At 38.3% G+C, this 17,016-nt stretch overlaps 2 protein-coding genes across 2 annotated transcripts in view; one reads left to right on the top strand and one right to left on the bottom strand.

Annotated features, from left to right (window-relative positions):
• The window catches only part of gla (galactosidase, alpha), a 30,205-nt gene extending 27,227 nt beyond the window's left edge, over positions 1 to 2,978 (top strand). Inside the window, exons 6-7 of the mRNA XM_028815922.2 lie at positions 19 to 216; positions 2,313 to 2,978. Coding sequence (XP_028671755.1) covers positions 19 to 216; positions 2,313 to 2,678 — 564 coding nt within the window. The 3' untranslated portion in view covers positions 2,679 to 2,978. The remainder of the gene's footprint in view (positions 1 to 18; positions 217 to 2,312) is intronic.
• A 498-nt stretch (positions 2,979 to 3,476) lies between these two features.
• Positions 3,477 to 16,690, bottom strand: rpl36a (ribosomal protein L36A). The gene is made up of 5 exons (XM_028815923.2): positions 16,558 to 16,690; positions 15,275 to 15,380; positions 6,703 to 6,770; positions 4,456 to 4,578; positions 3,477 to 3,594 (listed from the first exon to the last, which is right to left on the bottom strand). Exons 1-5 carry the CDS (start codon positions 16,558 to 16,560, stop codon positions 3,574 to 3,576), a joined length of 321 nt encoding a protein of 106 aa, XP_028671756.1. The 5' UTR covers positions 16,561 to 16,690; the 3' UTR covers positions 3,477 to 3,573.
• Between the last annotated feature and the right edge of the window lie 326 nt (positions 16,691 to 17,016).

Raw genomic sequence — 17,016 nt, 5'->3', positions numbered from 1 at the left:
TTCTTCATTATCTCCCAGCTGGTGATTGGAAACTTTGGTTTAAGTCCTGACCAGCAGGTATCACAGATGATAATTTGGGCAATGATGGCAGCTCCATTATTAATGTCCAATGACTTGCGTTATATTGACCCAAAAGCGAAGGCACTTCTACAGAACAAGAACATCATTGCCATCAGTCAAGACCCTCTGGGAAAGCAAGGCTACAAAATTGCCTCGGTAGGATATTTTCCATTGTCCTTGATTTATGCATTATATTTCTGTTCTCTACAAGTTAAATTAAATTCATGCACCCATGAATGGCAAAATGAATCCCCAGTGGGTTGTCAGTCCAGTGTAAGGCACATGTATACCCACACCATTAAATCTTAAGAATATGTCTGTGATGGAAAAGAAGCAAACAAAACTTATTGTTGGGAACAAAATTGAATCTATCATTGTTAAAATAATAAAAAAACAACAAATACAAGAGAAAAGCAGCAACCCCCATGAACATTAACAGCTGTCCTCTTGCAGTCCTTTGGTATTTTCAGCTTTTTGTCACAACAGAGTACACACTAGTGTTCAGAAAAGCCTAACAAAGCGGCTGGCCCTTGACTCTCAAAGTGCACTCCAGGGTACTCCAAAGGTGCTCTGTGGAATTCCACAAGATGGTTGTGACCACAGCAGCAGTCAGGTCATATAGGAGATGTGAGTGGAAGGTCTCTGAAAGGCCCAAGAACCCATCCCCTCACTGATGGAGTCCTTGTGTCCACCGGTAGTTTCACTGCTGGTTTTGCTCTGGGGTGTTCACCTATGGGCCATTCTGATGAAAACTTGCGAGAGGTTGAGACACACTATAAATAGTCTCTTATTCCAGAAGGTCTACCAAAATAGCCTCTTTTTTGCTTCTGGTAATGCTTCAGGCATCATAGGATACACCTTCTAGCTTTCTGTGCATTCTAACCATTCAGTTAATGCCTTTTTAAAAGGTGACTAGACCAGGACCTGGAAATCGTTGGGTAAAAGTGTACCTAACAAGCTTATTATATGTCTGGCCAGTTTTAATGTCTCCCTGCTCATCAAAATCAAAACAGCTTTTGTGAACTTCACATACCAGAAAATGTTGAAACACTCCCAACACCCCACCCCCATATACAGTATAACCAAATGGCTACTTTCATGGACCTCAGCAGTTTAGTTCAGATTTTACACTTTATAAATGTCTATAGACAGTGAGAAAATGTCATTATTGAAGTGAGTGGATACTCAGGTGAAGGAAACGTTGACTTGAAACAGTGGAAAAGAGGGATATTTTTGGGCATTTGTGGACACATCCTTTGCACAACTAATGCTTGATATTTCCTTAAATGAAAATTGACTAAAATGTGTCCAGGGCAAGATACAACCTGTGAACATTGCAATCTAGCTCCAGCCACATGTTCTTGGTTGTGCACCAAATAAACATCATTTTGGACAAAAATCTTTGCATGCTTATCAGACCGCCTTGGTGTCACAATCCCTTCTAACCCATTGATGGCGGTGTTTGGCGTACTCCCAGATGGCCTTAAAACAGAGGACGACAAACTACGGTAATTTCCTTTACTACACTACTAGCACGTAGACTTATCTTGCACAACTGGAAGAATCCCACCCCACCACTCTCAAGTCAGTGGGTAACTGATGTTCTATACTACTTAGAATTTTATTTTTTTCTAATTTCAACTTGAATGATCTGTTCAAAACTTTAAAATATGGCAGGATCTAATCAATAGCATTTTAGAATAAGCTTCCATTTTGGGGAAAATGAAACCCTTCCTTTCTTGCTCGTTTTATAGAGTAGCTTCGGTTGCTGGCTCCTCTCTTTCTCTTGGGTGGGGAGGGTCAAATTTTGTTTTGATTTGTTATTTGTCTTGACTTTATGGAATGTTACCCGTTTCTAATTAAAATCAGTAAATATATAAAGTCTTGAGAATCAGCAAGTGTCATAATTGAAATGAGTGAATTCTCAGGAGAAGGAAATGTTGAGGTGAAACAGTGGAAGAGAGGGATATTTTTTGAGCATTTGTGGACACATCCTTTGAATAACTAATGCTCGATATTTCCTTAAATGAAAAGTGACAATGTTATGTCACAACACTCTCCTCCTCCTGCAGAACAGTACAAATCATAAGAATGAAAGATTAATCACACCAAAAGAAAACATTCTAAAGTATATCACAGACAATTCATTATTACAGGCTTTTGTTGATATGTCTGAGGCACTAAAAATTGATTTTTTTCAGTGTTGGTATTTTTAGCACCCCTTGTATATTCATACAAATTTTTACTTCTAGGTGAACAATTTTGACGTGTGGGAGCGCCCCCTGTCTGGAGACCGCTATGCCTTCGCAGTGACAAACAGATACGAGTTGGGAGGTCCACGCCATTTCCCCATTTTCATGGCCACTGTTCCAGGCTGGAGACGCTGTTTTCCAACATGTTTAATTGCTACAGTTTTCCCTAACTATGTAGAGCTTGGAGAACATAGTTTTCTTTCACAGTATAAATTTACTATTAATCCAACAGGAACTGTTCTGTTTATAGTCTCAATACCCCCAAAAACCAAACTCTTAAACAATCTCAATAAACGCGCAGGCTTGAAGCTAAATAGAACATGGAAAAACCTAAACACTATCCAGAGAAAAGATGATTATTTTTGATCACTGAATGAATAAAATCTTCCTCTAGTACATTTAAAAGATTACAACTATTTTTTTCCATGATATTTTTCTTCCTAATCTGACAGCCATCTGCACTAAAGAGAATATAAATATTAAATGTGATGTGTCCTGATTTTTGATTCCCCCCACCAATCACTACTTTTCACCCTCCATTATAAACTTAAATCAGATGGTAATTGCCTTTCACCTTAATGGACCATGCACAACTTTTTTTCACATTTTCTAGTGTTTGAGATACACTGTTTAGCCACCTCAGCAAAGAAATCATAATTAGAAAAATACACACTTAAGTGTCCTGATAGACATTCAGACTGCACTAAGTTGATGAAAAGGATTTTACCTAATGACTATAAGTGGCTTAAACTTTTACAGATCAAAGCTGCTTGATCCAAATGATTATGGGATAGCTATATCAAAAACTTGAGTGAAAATAAGCAAGGTGTAGTCACGGTCTTGAAATATACATGAACTCTAATTTACTTTTACAATTACTCTCAAATATTTGACCACTTTGTTCCTTAATATTGGGTTTGTAATCTGTGACTACTGTATTCCAATGGAAGCCATTCTCAGGTGAAGAGCAGCACGCAAGTGTTTCATAAAAGCAATTAAATGAATGTTTTAATACCAGGCCTATATAAAACAATGAATTCAATAAAAAAAAAAAAGAGTGCAATAGTTGATTTTAATATAAAAATGTAAATGTATTGTAAATGTCTTATTTAAATCCAAATTCTGTTCATAATTAAAAAAATAAAAAACAATATAAATGCCAACTGTGTTAAATGTTTTATTGAGAAAAAATGTCGAAGTACATCAAGCTTAGAACTGTGTTAAATGTTTTATTGAGAAAAAATGTTGAAGAACATCAAGCTTAGAACTGGATCACCTGGCCCTGTAAAACAAATAAAAATATAAATTGTAGAAGGTGTACATATTCATATGTGTTACTTATATTAAATGGAACCCTGCTAACAGAACATGACCTGTACTTGGATACACAAGTACAAAGGAATTAATTTCATTACAAAAAGTACAAGATTTTCTGGTATTTAAACTTGGTATTCAATTGAACCCATACCCCCAATTTGCACTTAGAGAAACTGATAACATTTTTAAAGAAACAATCTATATACACTCATAACTTATCACAGGGCCATGTCTTATTTGCCCTAATAAATACATTTACCAATAATTAATCTTGGTGTCTAGTATGACTGTGCACATCAATTGTGAAGAGAACAATTTAAGAACTACATTTAGGGTGCAGGCGGCACGGCGGCGCAGTGGGTAGCGCTGCTGCCTCGCAGTTGGGAGACCTGGGGACCTGGGTTCGCCTCCCGGGTCCTCCCTGCGTGGAGTTTGCATGTTCTCCCAGTGTCTGCGTGGGTTTCCTCCGGGCGCTCCGGTTTCCTCCCACAGTCCAAAGACATGCAGGTTAGGTGGATTGGTGATTCTAAATTGGCCCTAGTGTGTGCTTGGTGTGTTTGTGTGTGTCCTGAGGTGGGTTGGCACCCTGCCCAGGATTGTTTCCTGCCTTGTGCCCTGTGTTGGCTGGGATTGGCTCCAGCAGACCCCCCGTGACCCTGTGTTCGGATTCAGCGGGTTGGAAAATGGATGGATGGATCTAGGGTGCAAGTATTTCCTGGACCTGCTAGCAATATACGCCTTTTGCATAGTATAGACATGCAGAGATTTGATGGGATACAAAAGATACAAAACAATACAAAAGTGTAGAAATTGTAGTCCTATTTACCTTTCTCTTCTTATCACCTCCAAGCTCAAAGTGCTTACAACGTTTGATGGCTAGCATTCTCTTGGACCTGCAGTTAGGTTCCACACACTCTAATCTTAGCACAATCTTTTTTGTGGTTTTAGCCTGCAAAGATGTAAACAAAATTAATCTTACATTTACAAACATGTACAGTACTTTCAGCATTATACATAATGGCTTTGACTATTCTTCAGTTACAAGTATGAATTTGTTTCATATTATTCCAAAAAATCTCATAATAAAAACATGGGCATTTAAGAATAAAAACAAACACATTCAAGCTTTCTTTCCTTTTTTTTTTTTTTTTTTTAAAAAAAAAAAAGAGTATAGCCAACTCACAAATAATTTTACACCTTTCAAGTTTTATCATCATCAGTGAATTAACATCTAAAGTATTAAAATGACTGCAGAAAATATCAGTAGCTTTTAAGACAGGAGAGGTTTATACTTGTACATTTATTCAGGGCTGGTTAGTATGGATTAAAAATATATTTGGATATAAGCCTCTGAGAAATAAGGTGTTGAACATTTATTTAAATGTGTTTATTGAAACAAACGAACAACACTTTTTTGTCATGTTACAGTTTGATTTTAAAACAGAAAACTCGGCAGACTATAAAGTTCTGATCATCATGCCAAATCAAATGGAAAAAATGGCAAAACTTTAATAGCACAAAAAAAAAAAACTGATGCAAAATGTTACTTTTTTTTTTTAAATGTAAGCCTAGACTTGCCTTGATATTAAATAATAAACGTGTACAGATTTGCTGATTGGAGAAACTGACAAATCAATGAAAGTACCTCATCTCTTTACAAAGCCCCATAGTACTGTACACACTTTCAAAAAGAAAGCTTGCAAATTAAGGAAATAATATATTCCAAGTTAGTTGGGGGAAAGGGTAAAAAAAAAAAAAAACTTGCAATTGGTGAAAGTTTACCAGGTCAGTGGCTAAGCTTAATGTTTAAAATGCCTAGCAATACAAGGCATTTGTGATCCAGCACAATAAGATGTATCAATAATGTTATGGAATGATGAAACTGAACTTTTTTGGGGGGGGTGGCCTAAATGCACATTAGTCTATTCACGTAATCCTGCAATATGGTGCTAATAGCAGCAATACTGAAATATACTGGTTAAACACCTGCACACCTCTTCCAGAAGGGCTAGCTTCATTAGTTTATTAGTTTATTAGTTCATTAGTTCATTAGTTCATATGTGCCTTCATAACAATGATCCAAAGTACACTGCCAGAGCAACAGGACATTTTTTTTTGTTTTGTTTTTTTACTTCGCCTTATACAATTTCTTGTATTAGGAATTTGTTAGTTTTCGCATACCCCATGGGGTCAGAGCGCAGGGTCAGCCATTGTACAGCGATCCTGGAGCAATTACAGGTTAAGGGTCTTGCTCAAGGGCCCAGCAGAGTAGGATCTCTTTTGGCAGTGATGGGGACTCAAACCGGCAACCTTCGGGATACCAGCACAGATCCTTAGCTTCAGAGCCTCATTTGCTCAAGAAGAAGAAACATAGCCTTTAATGACTAAATCAGTTATTTTTTTCATTATGTATTATTAAATCAGTTGTTTCATGAGTTAATGTAAACAAATCTCATAACATTAATGTCAGATAACTTATTGACAAATCTGAAAATCTGATTTGAAAAAGCTTGCCTGAAAGGCACTTAATGCAAATAAGGTTAAATGGGAAAAAATTCTGAATGATCACATTGTTTAGAAGTTCTATCCTGAATTGATTTGTATATGTTAATTATACTTTCTAAAAACACATGCTAGCCAGACCCAGTCCACCCCCCCAGTTTATCAAATGTTATAAACAAAATACAAGCCTCATTCTGGGCAATTCAAAAACTGTATTATCATTATCATGCAGGGCTACAAAAAAATCCCCTTGAGGCAAAAATATGGGTAACAGTGAATAATTTATGATGCCAACAACAGACAACATTTTGTTGTACTATTTAACATTAACAAATACAAAGACATTACATAAAATTAAACAGACATGCACATCAAAACATTAAGCTATGAACATTTAGGAATACTTTCATGTATAATAATTTGCTTTCAATTAAAACTTAAGTTTATATACTCTACATATCCTAAATGCAATTCAATGAAAGGTTATGCATCAATCTTAGATTAAGTTTGCAGAGATCACTTAAATAAACTTAGTTTTTCAACAAATCAATTAAAATCTGAAGTCTCGCACCTTTTTACGAAAGATAGGCTTTGTTTGCCCACCATACCCACTCTGCTTTCGGTCATAACGTCTTTTACCTAAATGAAAGAAAGAGGAAAGACTGGTCAATCAGGGTTTAACACAAGGAAATGATTAATAGGGCTCATTTTATTAAATCCAGATGGAAGACAAAGCTAAAAATTGGTTTCTTCAGGTGTGGAATGTAATTCATTTGAGCACTGACAAGGAAAAAAAAAACACCACACACAAAAAATATTTGCTTATACAATAATGAAAACAAACAAAAAAAAACCATTTATATTAACACTTTCGGGACATTGTTGACAAAACCTGCAAACTGGGTAAATGGTAAGTTGTCAAAAAATTAGCACTGAGTAGAAGGCTACATGTCAAGAAAAGTCACCTAATGTATTGCATGCTTTTATCCGCTAGTTGACAGAAAAGACTGCAAGATAAATACTGCTCTGTGCACTCAAAGCAAGGCATCAAATACTGACAACCAGTCTTGCTTAAGACACCTTGCAAATGTGTGTGGTTGATGACTCGGATTTTGCATTGTCAAAATAAAGTCACAACAAGAGTGCTTCCTGAAATATCCCTAAGTATGACAGAATAAGTCACTGTACAAATTCCAGTCATTTGGGAAAACTGAACAATGTAATCAGCCTTGGAAATCTGGTGGACACTACCAGTTCATTATTTCAAACTTTTCTTTTTCCCCCCCAGAGAGCCTCTGAAGTGATGAGCGTGGAGATCACCTGATATATGGACTTTTAAATCTCCCTGTGAGTCATCCACACATTCCCATTTCAACATTTTACACCCACCTTTATGAAAAGGAAGCACACGCCACACTGTATGATTTTATGCAACATGCAGAAAGAATAGGTTAAAACTGATCAATGCATGCAAATGAATGCTTTAAAACTGTATGTATGCTTCATAATTACTATATGTATAGCATGTTTTCCTACACAGCATAATAAACAATTGGCTTTAAAAAAAAAAACAAAAAACTGCATGTCTAGAACCATACAGGATAGATGCCACATCATTTCTCTGTAAGAAATTTTACTTTTATTTTAATACAGGTGGCGGAAAACACTGCTCGAGACAATGCTACAGAATCTTGTGTAAAGCTGAAGTGCAGCTAAACTTGGCTTATATCTGTCAAGATATAATACAGTACAAAACATTCTTGGGCCATACGGGCCTTGTAGATATAGACAATGCTTTGTTCGCTGACGACACTGCTATACAGTGGTGTGAAAAACTATTTGCCCCCTTCCTGATTTCTTATTCTTTTGCATGTTTGTCACACAAAATGTTTCTGATCATCAAACACATTTAACCATTAGTCAAATATAACACAAGTAAACACAAAATGCAGTTTTTAAATGATGGTTTTTATTATTTTGGGAGAAAAAAAATCCAAACCTACATGGCCCTGTGTGAAAAAAGTAATTGCCCCCTTGTTAAAAAATAACCTAACTGTGGTGTATCACACCTGAGTTCAATTTCCGTAGCCACCCCCCAGGCCTGATTACTGCCACACCTGTTTCAATCAAGAAATCACTTAAATAGGAGCTGCCTGACACAGAGAAGTAGACCAAAAGCACCTCAAAAGCTACACATCATGCCAAGATCCAAAGAAATTCAGGAACAAATGAGAACAGAAGTAATTGAGATCTATCAGTCTGGTAAAGGTTACAAAGCCATTTCTAAAGCTTTGGGACTCCAGCGAACCACAGTGAGAGCCATTATCCACAAATGGCAAAAACATGGAACAGTGGTGAACCTTCCCAGGAGTGGCCGGCCGACCAAAATTACCCCAAGAGCGCAGAGACAACTCATCTGAGAGGTCACAAAAGACCCCAGGACAACGTCTAAAGAACTGCAGGCCTCACTTGCCTCAATTAACTCTTTTAGGGCTAATTTTTTTTTTGTTTCTTTTCTCCCAGGGCTGAATATTTTTCCAAAAACTAACATTTTTTAAAAAAGAACACAAAGCAATTGTTTAACATATCAAATCAACAAAAAATATTTACTTTTGACAAATGTTACTGTTGTTGCATGTTGTATGAGCCTGCATACTCTATGATTTCACATACATATCACATACATTTTACACAGCAAAGTCTGATCTCGCTCAAAGCAGCCAATTTCAGTCATTGCCACATTGCACTCCTTACAATATATGTTGCTTTGGTGCCTATTTTTCAATTGTCTGTTGCTGCACTTTCTAACATATATTGTTAGTGTGTACTGTAGAGAGACAAGTCACCCATTTGCCATCATGCCATGCCACTGCCACCAAGTTTTCTGCCAGCATGAAAACCGTATTGTCACCTCTTTTCATCTTCTGAAACTTTATGAACTTTATGTATGGCATTATAGCCTGGCTCACCCCATGGGATTTGCTTCTGTTTATTACAGAAGTGAATAAAACTTTGCAGCAGCACGTACCTAAGCCACCAGGGGACAAAACACGTTTGGACCAATGCTCCCTGAAGTTATATCACCAATTCTGTCTCATCTCTATTTGTAATGCCACAGCGCGCTTCATCTCATCTTTCGTTGTGGGTTTCCACTTTGAAAAACGAGAATGCGATGCAAACGCAGCCCGCGATTCAAAAAAAATCTCTGCCTACCTGTTTGTCTCGTCTGACAGTAGCTGAAAAGCAGCATCAGGAGAGAGCAGCCTGAAGTACAGCAGCTGGTGATCTGTCGTGTCCAACAGCAAGCCATGCCGTCTTGTAAACTCTGGTAGCCAGATCAGCTCTCAACGGATCAATGTCTGTGTATTTATCCCATGCGAACCTTGCCGTAGATGCATCGGCTGCGCGAAGGCACGCAACTGGCAGCAGATCCGCTGGCGCGGCATCGGCTGGTGTCTGATCAACTGATGCCTACTTCTAACTCTCTTGCTCGATCTCCTGATCACTGCCAATAAAGTCCGATTCTGAAAAATCAAGAGTCCGACTCCGCGATAATGTGCAAATGCGCATAATGCGAGTGTTTTCTTTTCTGCACTTGCTTCGCTGCCTTTTCACATGTCGGTGCCATCTTGCCTGTTTACATTTCGCAACTCACGCACACGCAATGTTTATTTGCCGAGTCAACGAGTCCTAGCATTCCTCCAAGCACAGAGGGAATGCCTGTGACGTGACAGTGAGATTTGTCGCCATTAACAGCTGATTGTCGCCCTCTATCCCTGGATGTCGACTTTTGTCGACATCCGCCTTCAACCCCTCCTGTCGACAAAAGTCGACATCCGCCCTAAAAGAGTTAAGGTCAGTGTTCACGACTCCACCATAAGAAAGAGACTGGGCAAAAACGGCCTGCATGGCAGATTTCCAAGACGCAAACCACTGTTAAGCAAAAAGAACATTAGGGCTCGTCTCAATTTTGCTAAGAAACATCTCAATGATTGCCAAGACTTTTGGGAAAATACCTTGTGGACTGATGAGACGAAAGTTGAACTTTTTGGAAGGCAAATGTCCCGTTACATCTGGCGTAAAAGGAACACAGCATTTCAGAAAAAGAACATCATACCAACAGTAAAATATGGTGGTGGTAGTGTGATGGTCTGGGGTTGTTTTGCTGCTTCAGGACCTGGAAGGCTTGCTGTGATAGATGGAACCATGAATTCTACTGTCTACCAAAAAATCCTGAAGGAGAATGTCCGGCCATCTGTTTGTCAACTCAAGCTGAAGCGATCTTGGGTGCTGCAACAGGACAATGACCCAAAACACACCAGCAAATCCACCTCTGAATGGCTGAAGAAAAACAAAATGAAGACTTTGGAGTGGCCTAGTCAAAGTCCTGACCTGAATCCAATTGAGGATGCTATGGCATGACCTTTAAAAGGCGGTTCATGCCAGAAAAACCCTCAAATAAAGCTGAATTACAACAATTTTGCAAAGATGAGTGGGCCAAAATTCCTCCAGAGCGCTGTCAAAGACTCATTGCAAGTTATCGCAAACGCTTGATTGCAGTTATTGCTGCTAAGGGTGGCCCAACCAGTTATTAGGTTCAGGGGGGCAATTACTTTTTTCACACAGGGCCATGTAGGTTTGGATTTTTTTTTCTCCCTAAATAATAAAAACCACCATTTACAAACTGCATTTTGTGTTTACTTGTGCTATATTTGACTAATGGTTAAATGTGTTTGATGATCAGAAACATTTTGTGTGACAAACATGCAAAAGAATAAGAAATCAGGAAGGGGGCAAATAGTTTTTCACACCACTGTAAATACCTGGGAGTGCAGCTGGATGATAAATTAGACTGGACTGCCAATACTGATGCTCTGTGTAAGAAAGGGCAGAGCCGGTTATACTTCCTTAGAAGGCTGGCGTCCTTCATCTGCAATAAGATGCTCCAGATGTTCTATCAAGACGGTTGTGGCGAGCGTCCTCTTCTACGCAATGGTGTGCTGGGGTGACAGCATAAAGAAGAGGGATGCCTCACGCCTGGACAAACTGATGAGGAAGGCAGGCTCTATTGCTGGCATGGAGCTGGACAGCTTGGCATCTGTGGCAAAGCGACGGGCGCTCAGCAGGCTCCTATCAATTATGGAGAATCCACTGCATCCACTAAACAGGATCATCTCCAGACAGAAGAGCAGCTTCAGCGACAGACTGCTCTAACTGTCCTGCTCCACTGACAGACTGAGAAGATCGTTCCTCCTCCAAACTATGCGACTCTTCAATTCCACTTGTGTTATTGGCACGTGGGTAAACGAACATTATTCAAAGTTATTGTCTGTTTTTACCTGCATTTTTATTACTCTTTAATATTGTTTTTTTGTATCAGTATGCTGCTGCTGGAGTATGTGAATTTCCCCTTGGGATTAATAAAGTATCTATCTATCCACTGGCCTTTACCTTGTCCTCTAAGGCAATCTGTGGTTCCAAATCTTGTCATGAAAATTCACCCTGCATAACATGATGGCCACAATATTCTTGTGGGAGACATTCTTACACGTGTACTTGGAAAATAGTGTAATAGGTTACTTTGATTCCCCTCCATATGTCCTCTTTGCACTTACATGATCATAAGCACAGTGTGTTGCCTGCTCCGACATCTCAATGACCACACCTTTCGAGTACTGCATCCTAAAACTTGCAAGTTCTCCACGACAACTATTGTATTGGCCAAACACACAGTAATAAAAGTGTAACAGAATAATAACCCATTTTGAAAGTTATACTATTAAAAAGGCAACTCAATTGATTCTCAAATGTCATTCCTACAATCTTTGCATGCCTTGCTGGAGTGTGACCTTACAAAGTATCTGAAAGGCTATCTAAAACATCCATCCACCATCCAACCCGTTATATCCTAACTACAGGGTCACGGGGGTCAGCTGGAGCCAATCCCAGCCAACACAGGGCACAAGGCAGGAAACAAACCCCAGGCAGGGTGCTCACAGACACACACACACCAAGCACACACTAGGGACAATTTAGAATCGCCAACGCACCTAACTTGCACGTCTTTGGACTGTGGGAGGAAACCGAAGCACCCTGAGGAAACCCACGCAGATAAGGGGAGAACATGCAAACTCCATGCAGGGAGGACCCAGGAAGCGAACCCGGGTCTCCTAACTGCGAGGCAGCAGTGCTACCCACTGCGCCGCCTGTTATCTAAAACAGACTGTTCTTAATGCCATACCCCCAACCCCTGAAACTTCCCTGTAACATGTTCCTCTGGGGTAGTTCGGGGATTAGTGAGCATTAAAACTTTTTAAGAGAGGCTTTCACCCGAGTTCTCCAACTTGGATTTTAGTATTCTTTTCAGAGATGGTGTGAATCCAGTTTCACATAGTGTGAAGCTGTTTTTCACAACTTTAAAATAAAGAAGTCAAATCCTTTGGCAATGTGGATTAGCGGTATACCGGTTCATACCGAAAACCGTTTATTTTTTTTATGATATGGATTTTTCCTATACCGCAACACCGGTTTAAATTGCCTAAACGACGTTCGGAACGTGGCGCAGCGGGACACTGTTCAAGTGGGGACCTTTTTCACTGCTACACCGCTAAACACAGATTTGTTGCACTAGGGCTCTTTTTCACTACTACACCACCAAATAGTGGGTGGTAGCATAGGTATGCCGCGCGGTGAAAATGGACAGAGAGCTGAAAAAAAGGTGTCACGTCTGTCGCCTGGAGATGCTTTAGTTTTAAAAGGTCAGATGTGTAAATACTGTTTCTATACTACTGGATAATACTGCAAGCCAAGTTGTACTTGTTTTATTTGTTTTCAATACAGTGTAATGTACCTGGGTACTGTGTAATTTAATATTATGACGACATGTTGACTTTATTCTCATACTTTGTCATTAAAGTAGAACATCGTAAACTAAACTTCATCGTAAAATGAATATTTAATTTACTAGATTTTCTCAAACCCCATCATAAGTTATATAGCACATTAAATGCTTTGTGTTAAGTGTTCCCCGAGCTTCTTAAACTGACTTCCTCTGCACTAAGAGGAGGCAACGGCAGCGATCGCTGCACAGAATCCATTCACATGATATTCATGCTCTCTGAATATTTAGAATGCCAAGATAAATACTTGATATAAATTCTAAATTTTCAGAGAGCAGGAATATCATACAGTGAATGGATTCTGTATGGTGATCGCTGTCTCTTAGTGCGGAGGAAGTCAGTTTAAGAAGCGTAGTGATTAACAACTGGGTCGGGGAACACAACACAAAGCATTTAATGTGCTACATTAACTTATGACGGGGTTTGAGAAAATCTAGTAAATTAAACAATGATTTTAGGATGATGTTTAGTTTACGACATTCTACTTTAATTATAAACTATGAGAATAGAGTGGAAATGTCGACTTTAATCTCGACGTATAGTTTTTTTTTTTTTTCTTCCCTGTGTCCGTATTTTTTTTTCTTCACCGTGGCCCTAATACGATTCTGTAGGGCTATACCACAAATACAATTATAAATGCAAGTTGCAGTTGTATTATTTATGTATATAGCTTAGCTTGAAGCAAGGTCCATATTAATGCAGTTTGCCTAAATAATAGTTAAGTTGGTAAAGATGTCATCACCAAGATTGCACTTGTTTTATTTTATTTTAATTTGGTGAATACTGTGTAATGCACCTGGGCTTTTGAAGCCTTGAAGTAATAGAGCAACTATCAGTAATAATACAATTATTTACTTTATTGTTATTATTTATTAGTTTAAATATTATGCAGTTTAATGATGGTAAAGTTGTTTAAAAAGTCACTTTAACGTGTCAGTGGACAGAGATTGTTAACATTAACAGAAAGTGTAGTTGTTTTACAAAAAATATTTATTTATTCCTTTTCTGAGACATATTCAGTGCAATACAACTTTTGACAAGCACTTCTGGATATTTTCCTAAGTCTAAATACCTCTTTGGATGGTTGAAAATATGTTGTCAAAATTATAATTTAAGTTTTTACAAAATTTGTTAAATAAAAAGGTTCTATATTTTGACTGCATCTGTCATGCAATGTGATTTCCTTCTCTTCATTAGTGCCACCCCCTTGAAAAGTATCACTTTATGGGGCAATACAAACCTGTATTAATACTTGTGTGCACATTAAAATGTTTTTTTTTTTGTACAATGTACAATGCTCTTGACAGTGGAATAGGTTATTCTTAGCCAGTAATTGCAGTGGAAAATGTGTTTAACATCCACTCATGCATGGGAAAAAAATACCGTCAAATACCGTGAAACCGGGATAATTTAGAAAAATACCGTGATATAGAATTTTGGTCATACCGCCCACCCCTAAGAGAAGTAGATGTATATATTTAGGTTGGGCAATTTTGTGTGAGCCACGATATTTTAGATACATTTTTACATACAGCCACAAGCATGTTTACAGTTTATTAACACAGCTTTCCTATCCCGGGATGAAACACCAGCTGAAAGCATGTGGAGGTTTCACTTGAGCATAAAAGTGATTTGACAACTTTAAAATTGTATTATGTAAATCCATCTTATATTAAAAAAAAAAACAAAAAAAATCACATTCTTGTGTAACTAAGTTTCTTTTAGACTCAACAAAATGTGCCCTAACAGTGCCTTCCTAAAGTACACTATATTATAAAATGAGTTGAGCAACAAAAAAGAAAACTATCCCCATCTGTTATTAATCTAGGTATTACAACTTGGAGAAAAAAGTTACTACCTATAATGAAAACCCCTTGCCTGATCCTCAAATAAATTTAAATAAACTGAAAATATGAACACACTTGCTAATGAACACCAATCTTTAGACAAAATATGGGCCAAAAGAAAATAAAATTGCCCAACTGCAAATGTCCTGGTCAACACCAAACAAACCAAAAGACCAAAATTAAATAGCAACCAGAAAAAACATACTACTTTATTTCATACAAAAACCTACAATTATAATATCGCCTAAAACTATGAAGAACAAAAGACTGTGGTACACAAAAGGTAATCACCAAGATGGGAGTCAGAAAAGACCTATAACACCACTTACAATCAGGAAATAGTAATCTCTGACTTTGTGACAACAGATTATGAACTTTTAATAAAAGGTTTCCATACCCTGAGCATAGAGTGAGTCTTTGCCCTTCTTGTACTGGGTAACCTTGTGAGGTTGGTGCTTCTTGCACTTTTTGCAGTAAGTCCTGCGGGTTTTCGGCACGTTCACCTGTAATCATAAACCATTTTAGGTATTTTTTGGAATTACTAGAGGAGCAAAAATGAACACAGAAAATAGTCGAATATATCAACTGTGGATGTCACACATTGAATATAAACATTTCTTCTTAAAAATATATAAATCTTACACAAAACTGGGCACCTACGAATCCTAAATGCTGGACTTTTAGGGGTTGGCGTCATGTAACCGCAAAAAAATCTGGCGAGTAATACTGTTTAGCCACCGTGGTAAAATTTGAACACGCTGTTAATATCGCCTTAATTCACTGTCCAGAACCGAACCTCTTGTCCTTTCAAATGTAACATTTCTACTGTAAGGATGCTTGTCAGTAGGAAGTAGACAATACGGAGGAACGGTAAGTGCCTAAAGGCAAAAAAAACTGTAGGTTACAAGTGGTCATCACAAATCGATATAAAGCCCCAATTTCCATGTAGGCTGCCGCAATTGTGTGTCTGACACGCTAACGGGCGGCGAGGACCGAGACCACGGTGCGATCTAAGATGGGCTACCTTACGTGGCGACCTGGATGGGAAGAATCGGACCATGACCAATTTTCACAAAAAACCTGCACTGACTTGTGAAAACCAGGATTCATATTAAAAGCCAAAAGTTTCAAACAGCAAAAAGACGCGTATTAAAGAACACCATCTTTATTTTAACTTCACTTTTTCTATTTGTACACTGGAAGAAGACTTCAAACACGTATTCTGGTTTAAATGTTTTTGCTCCCTCCACAAAAACGTGGGTTCCTTTAATACGAAGGAAGGTGTGCTTCGAAGCACTTTATTTTAACTGGACTTTTAATGTTTACAAATGCCTGCGTGGGCAAGTTTACTAATTTGGTAAAAGGCCAACTTGGCATTTATTAACAGCAACCACACTGTACGCTATCAGTTGACCGGCAATGTCGTTACGCTAAGGTAATTCTTGAACCGATAGGCTGTTAAAATAAATATCAGTTATCAAGTTTTCGATCCACGGCATATTCATGGCTGCTGCTGTAAATATCTTTAGTAAAAATAAGCTTGGGGCAACTCAAAACAGCCAAGCTGCGTACGTCAACGGCATTTGTACATGCACACAGTATTACTTCATTACTGTCGACTCATAAAATGAAGGATTACTTCAGATTAACAAAGGATCGTAAAGACAGAAAGATTCTCACCATGGCTGCCAACCCGTACCAGAAGCGAAGAGAAAGCCTGACCCCGGAAGCACATTCATATACGCTTCCCTTTTACGATTGCTGCGCAGGAAAGAAAACAGCGTCGCGCCATGGTTGGGAGGTGAAAATGTAAATCAAGTTAACCTTAACGCCTAACAAGGCATTCTTTACGGACATAGTTTGTAAAATTGTACTCTTTATGAAAGTGAACGCATTGGTTTAAACAGTGAGGGTAATATTAATACTGTACTTAATACTGAAAATTGCAGACAACTTAAATTTATGACTAGCAGTTAGGTAAATGTAAAAGGTGGTGATATCAATTCAACAAAATGAAGAATCTCAAACGTCTTTACTGTATTCAGGGCTGTGGGGGTTAAAAGCCAATGCCGGATAAACTTTGTGATATCCATCCATGTATTTAAGGTCCCGCTTTATCCCGAGCAGAGTCGTGGGGAC

The sequence above is a fragment of the Erpetoichthys calabaricus genome, chromosome 12, assembly GCF_900747795.2.
Source record: "Erpetoichthys calabaricus chromosome 12, fErpCal1.3, whole genome shotgun sequence".
Lineage (NCBI taxonomy): Eukaryota > Metazoa > Chordata > Cladistia > Polypteriformes > Polypteridae > Erpetoichthys > Erpetoichthys calabaricus.
Note: the sequence above shows the minus strand (reverse complement) of the source record. Positions and strands in the feature narration are given on the sequence as shown.

Coding starts and splice junctions, on each gene's coding strand:
- rpl36a (XM_028815923.2), bottom strand. Junction 6,771..15,274: donor AGACTCACTCTATGCTCAGG/GTATGGAAACCT, acceptor TCTTTCATTTAG/GTAAAAGACGTTATGACCGA. Junction 3,595..4,455: donor GAGGTGATAAGAAGAGAAAG/GTAAATAGGACT, acceptor TTTGTTTTACAG/GGCCAGGTGATCCAGTTCTA.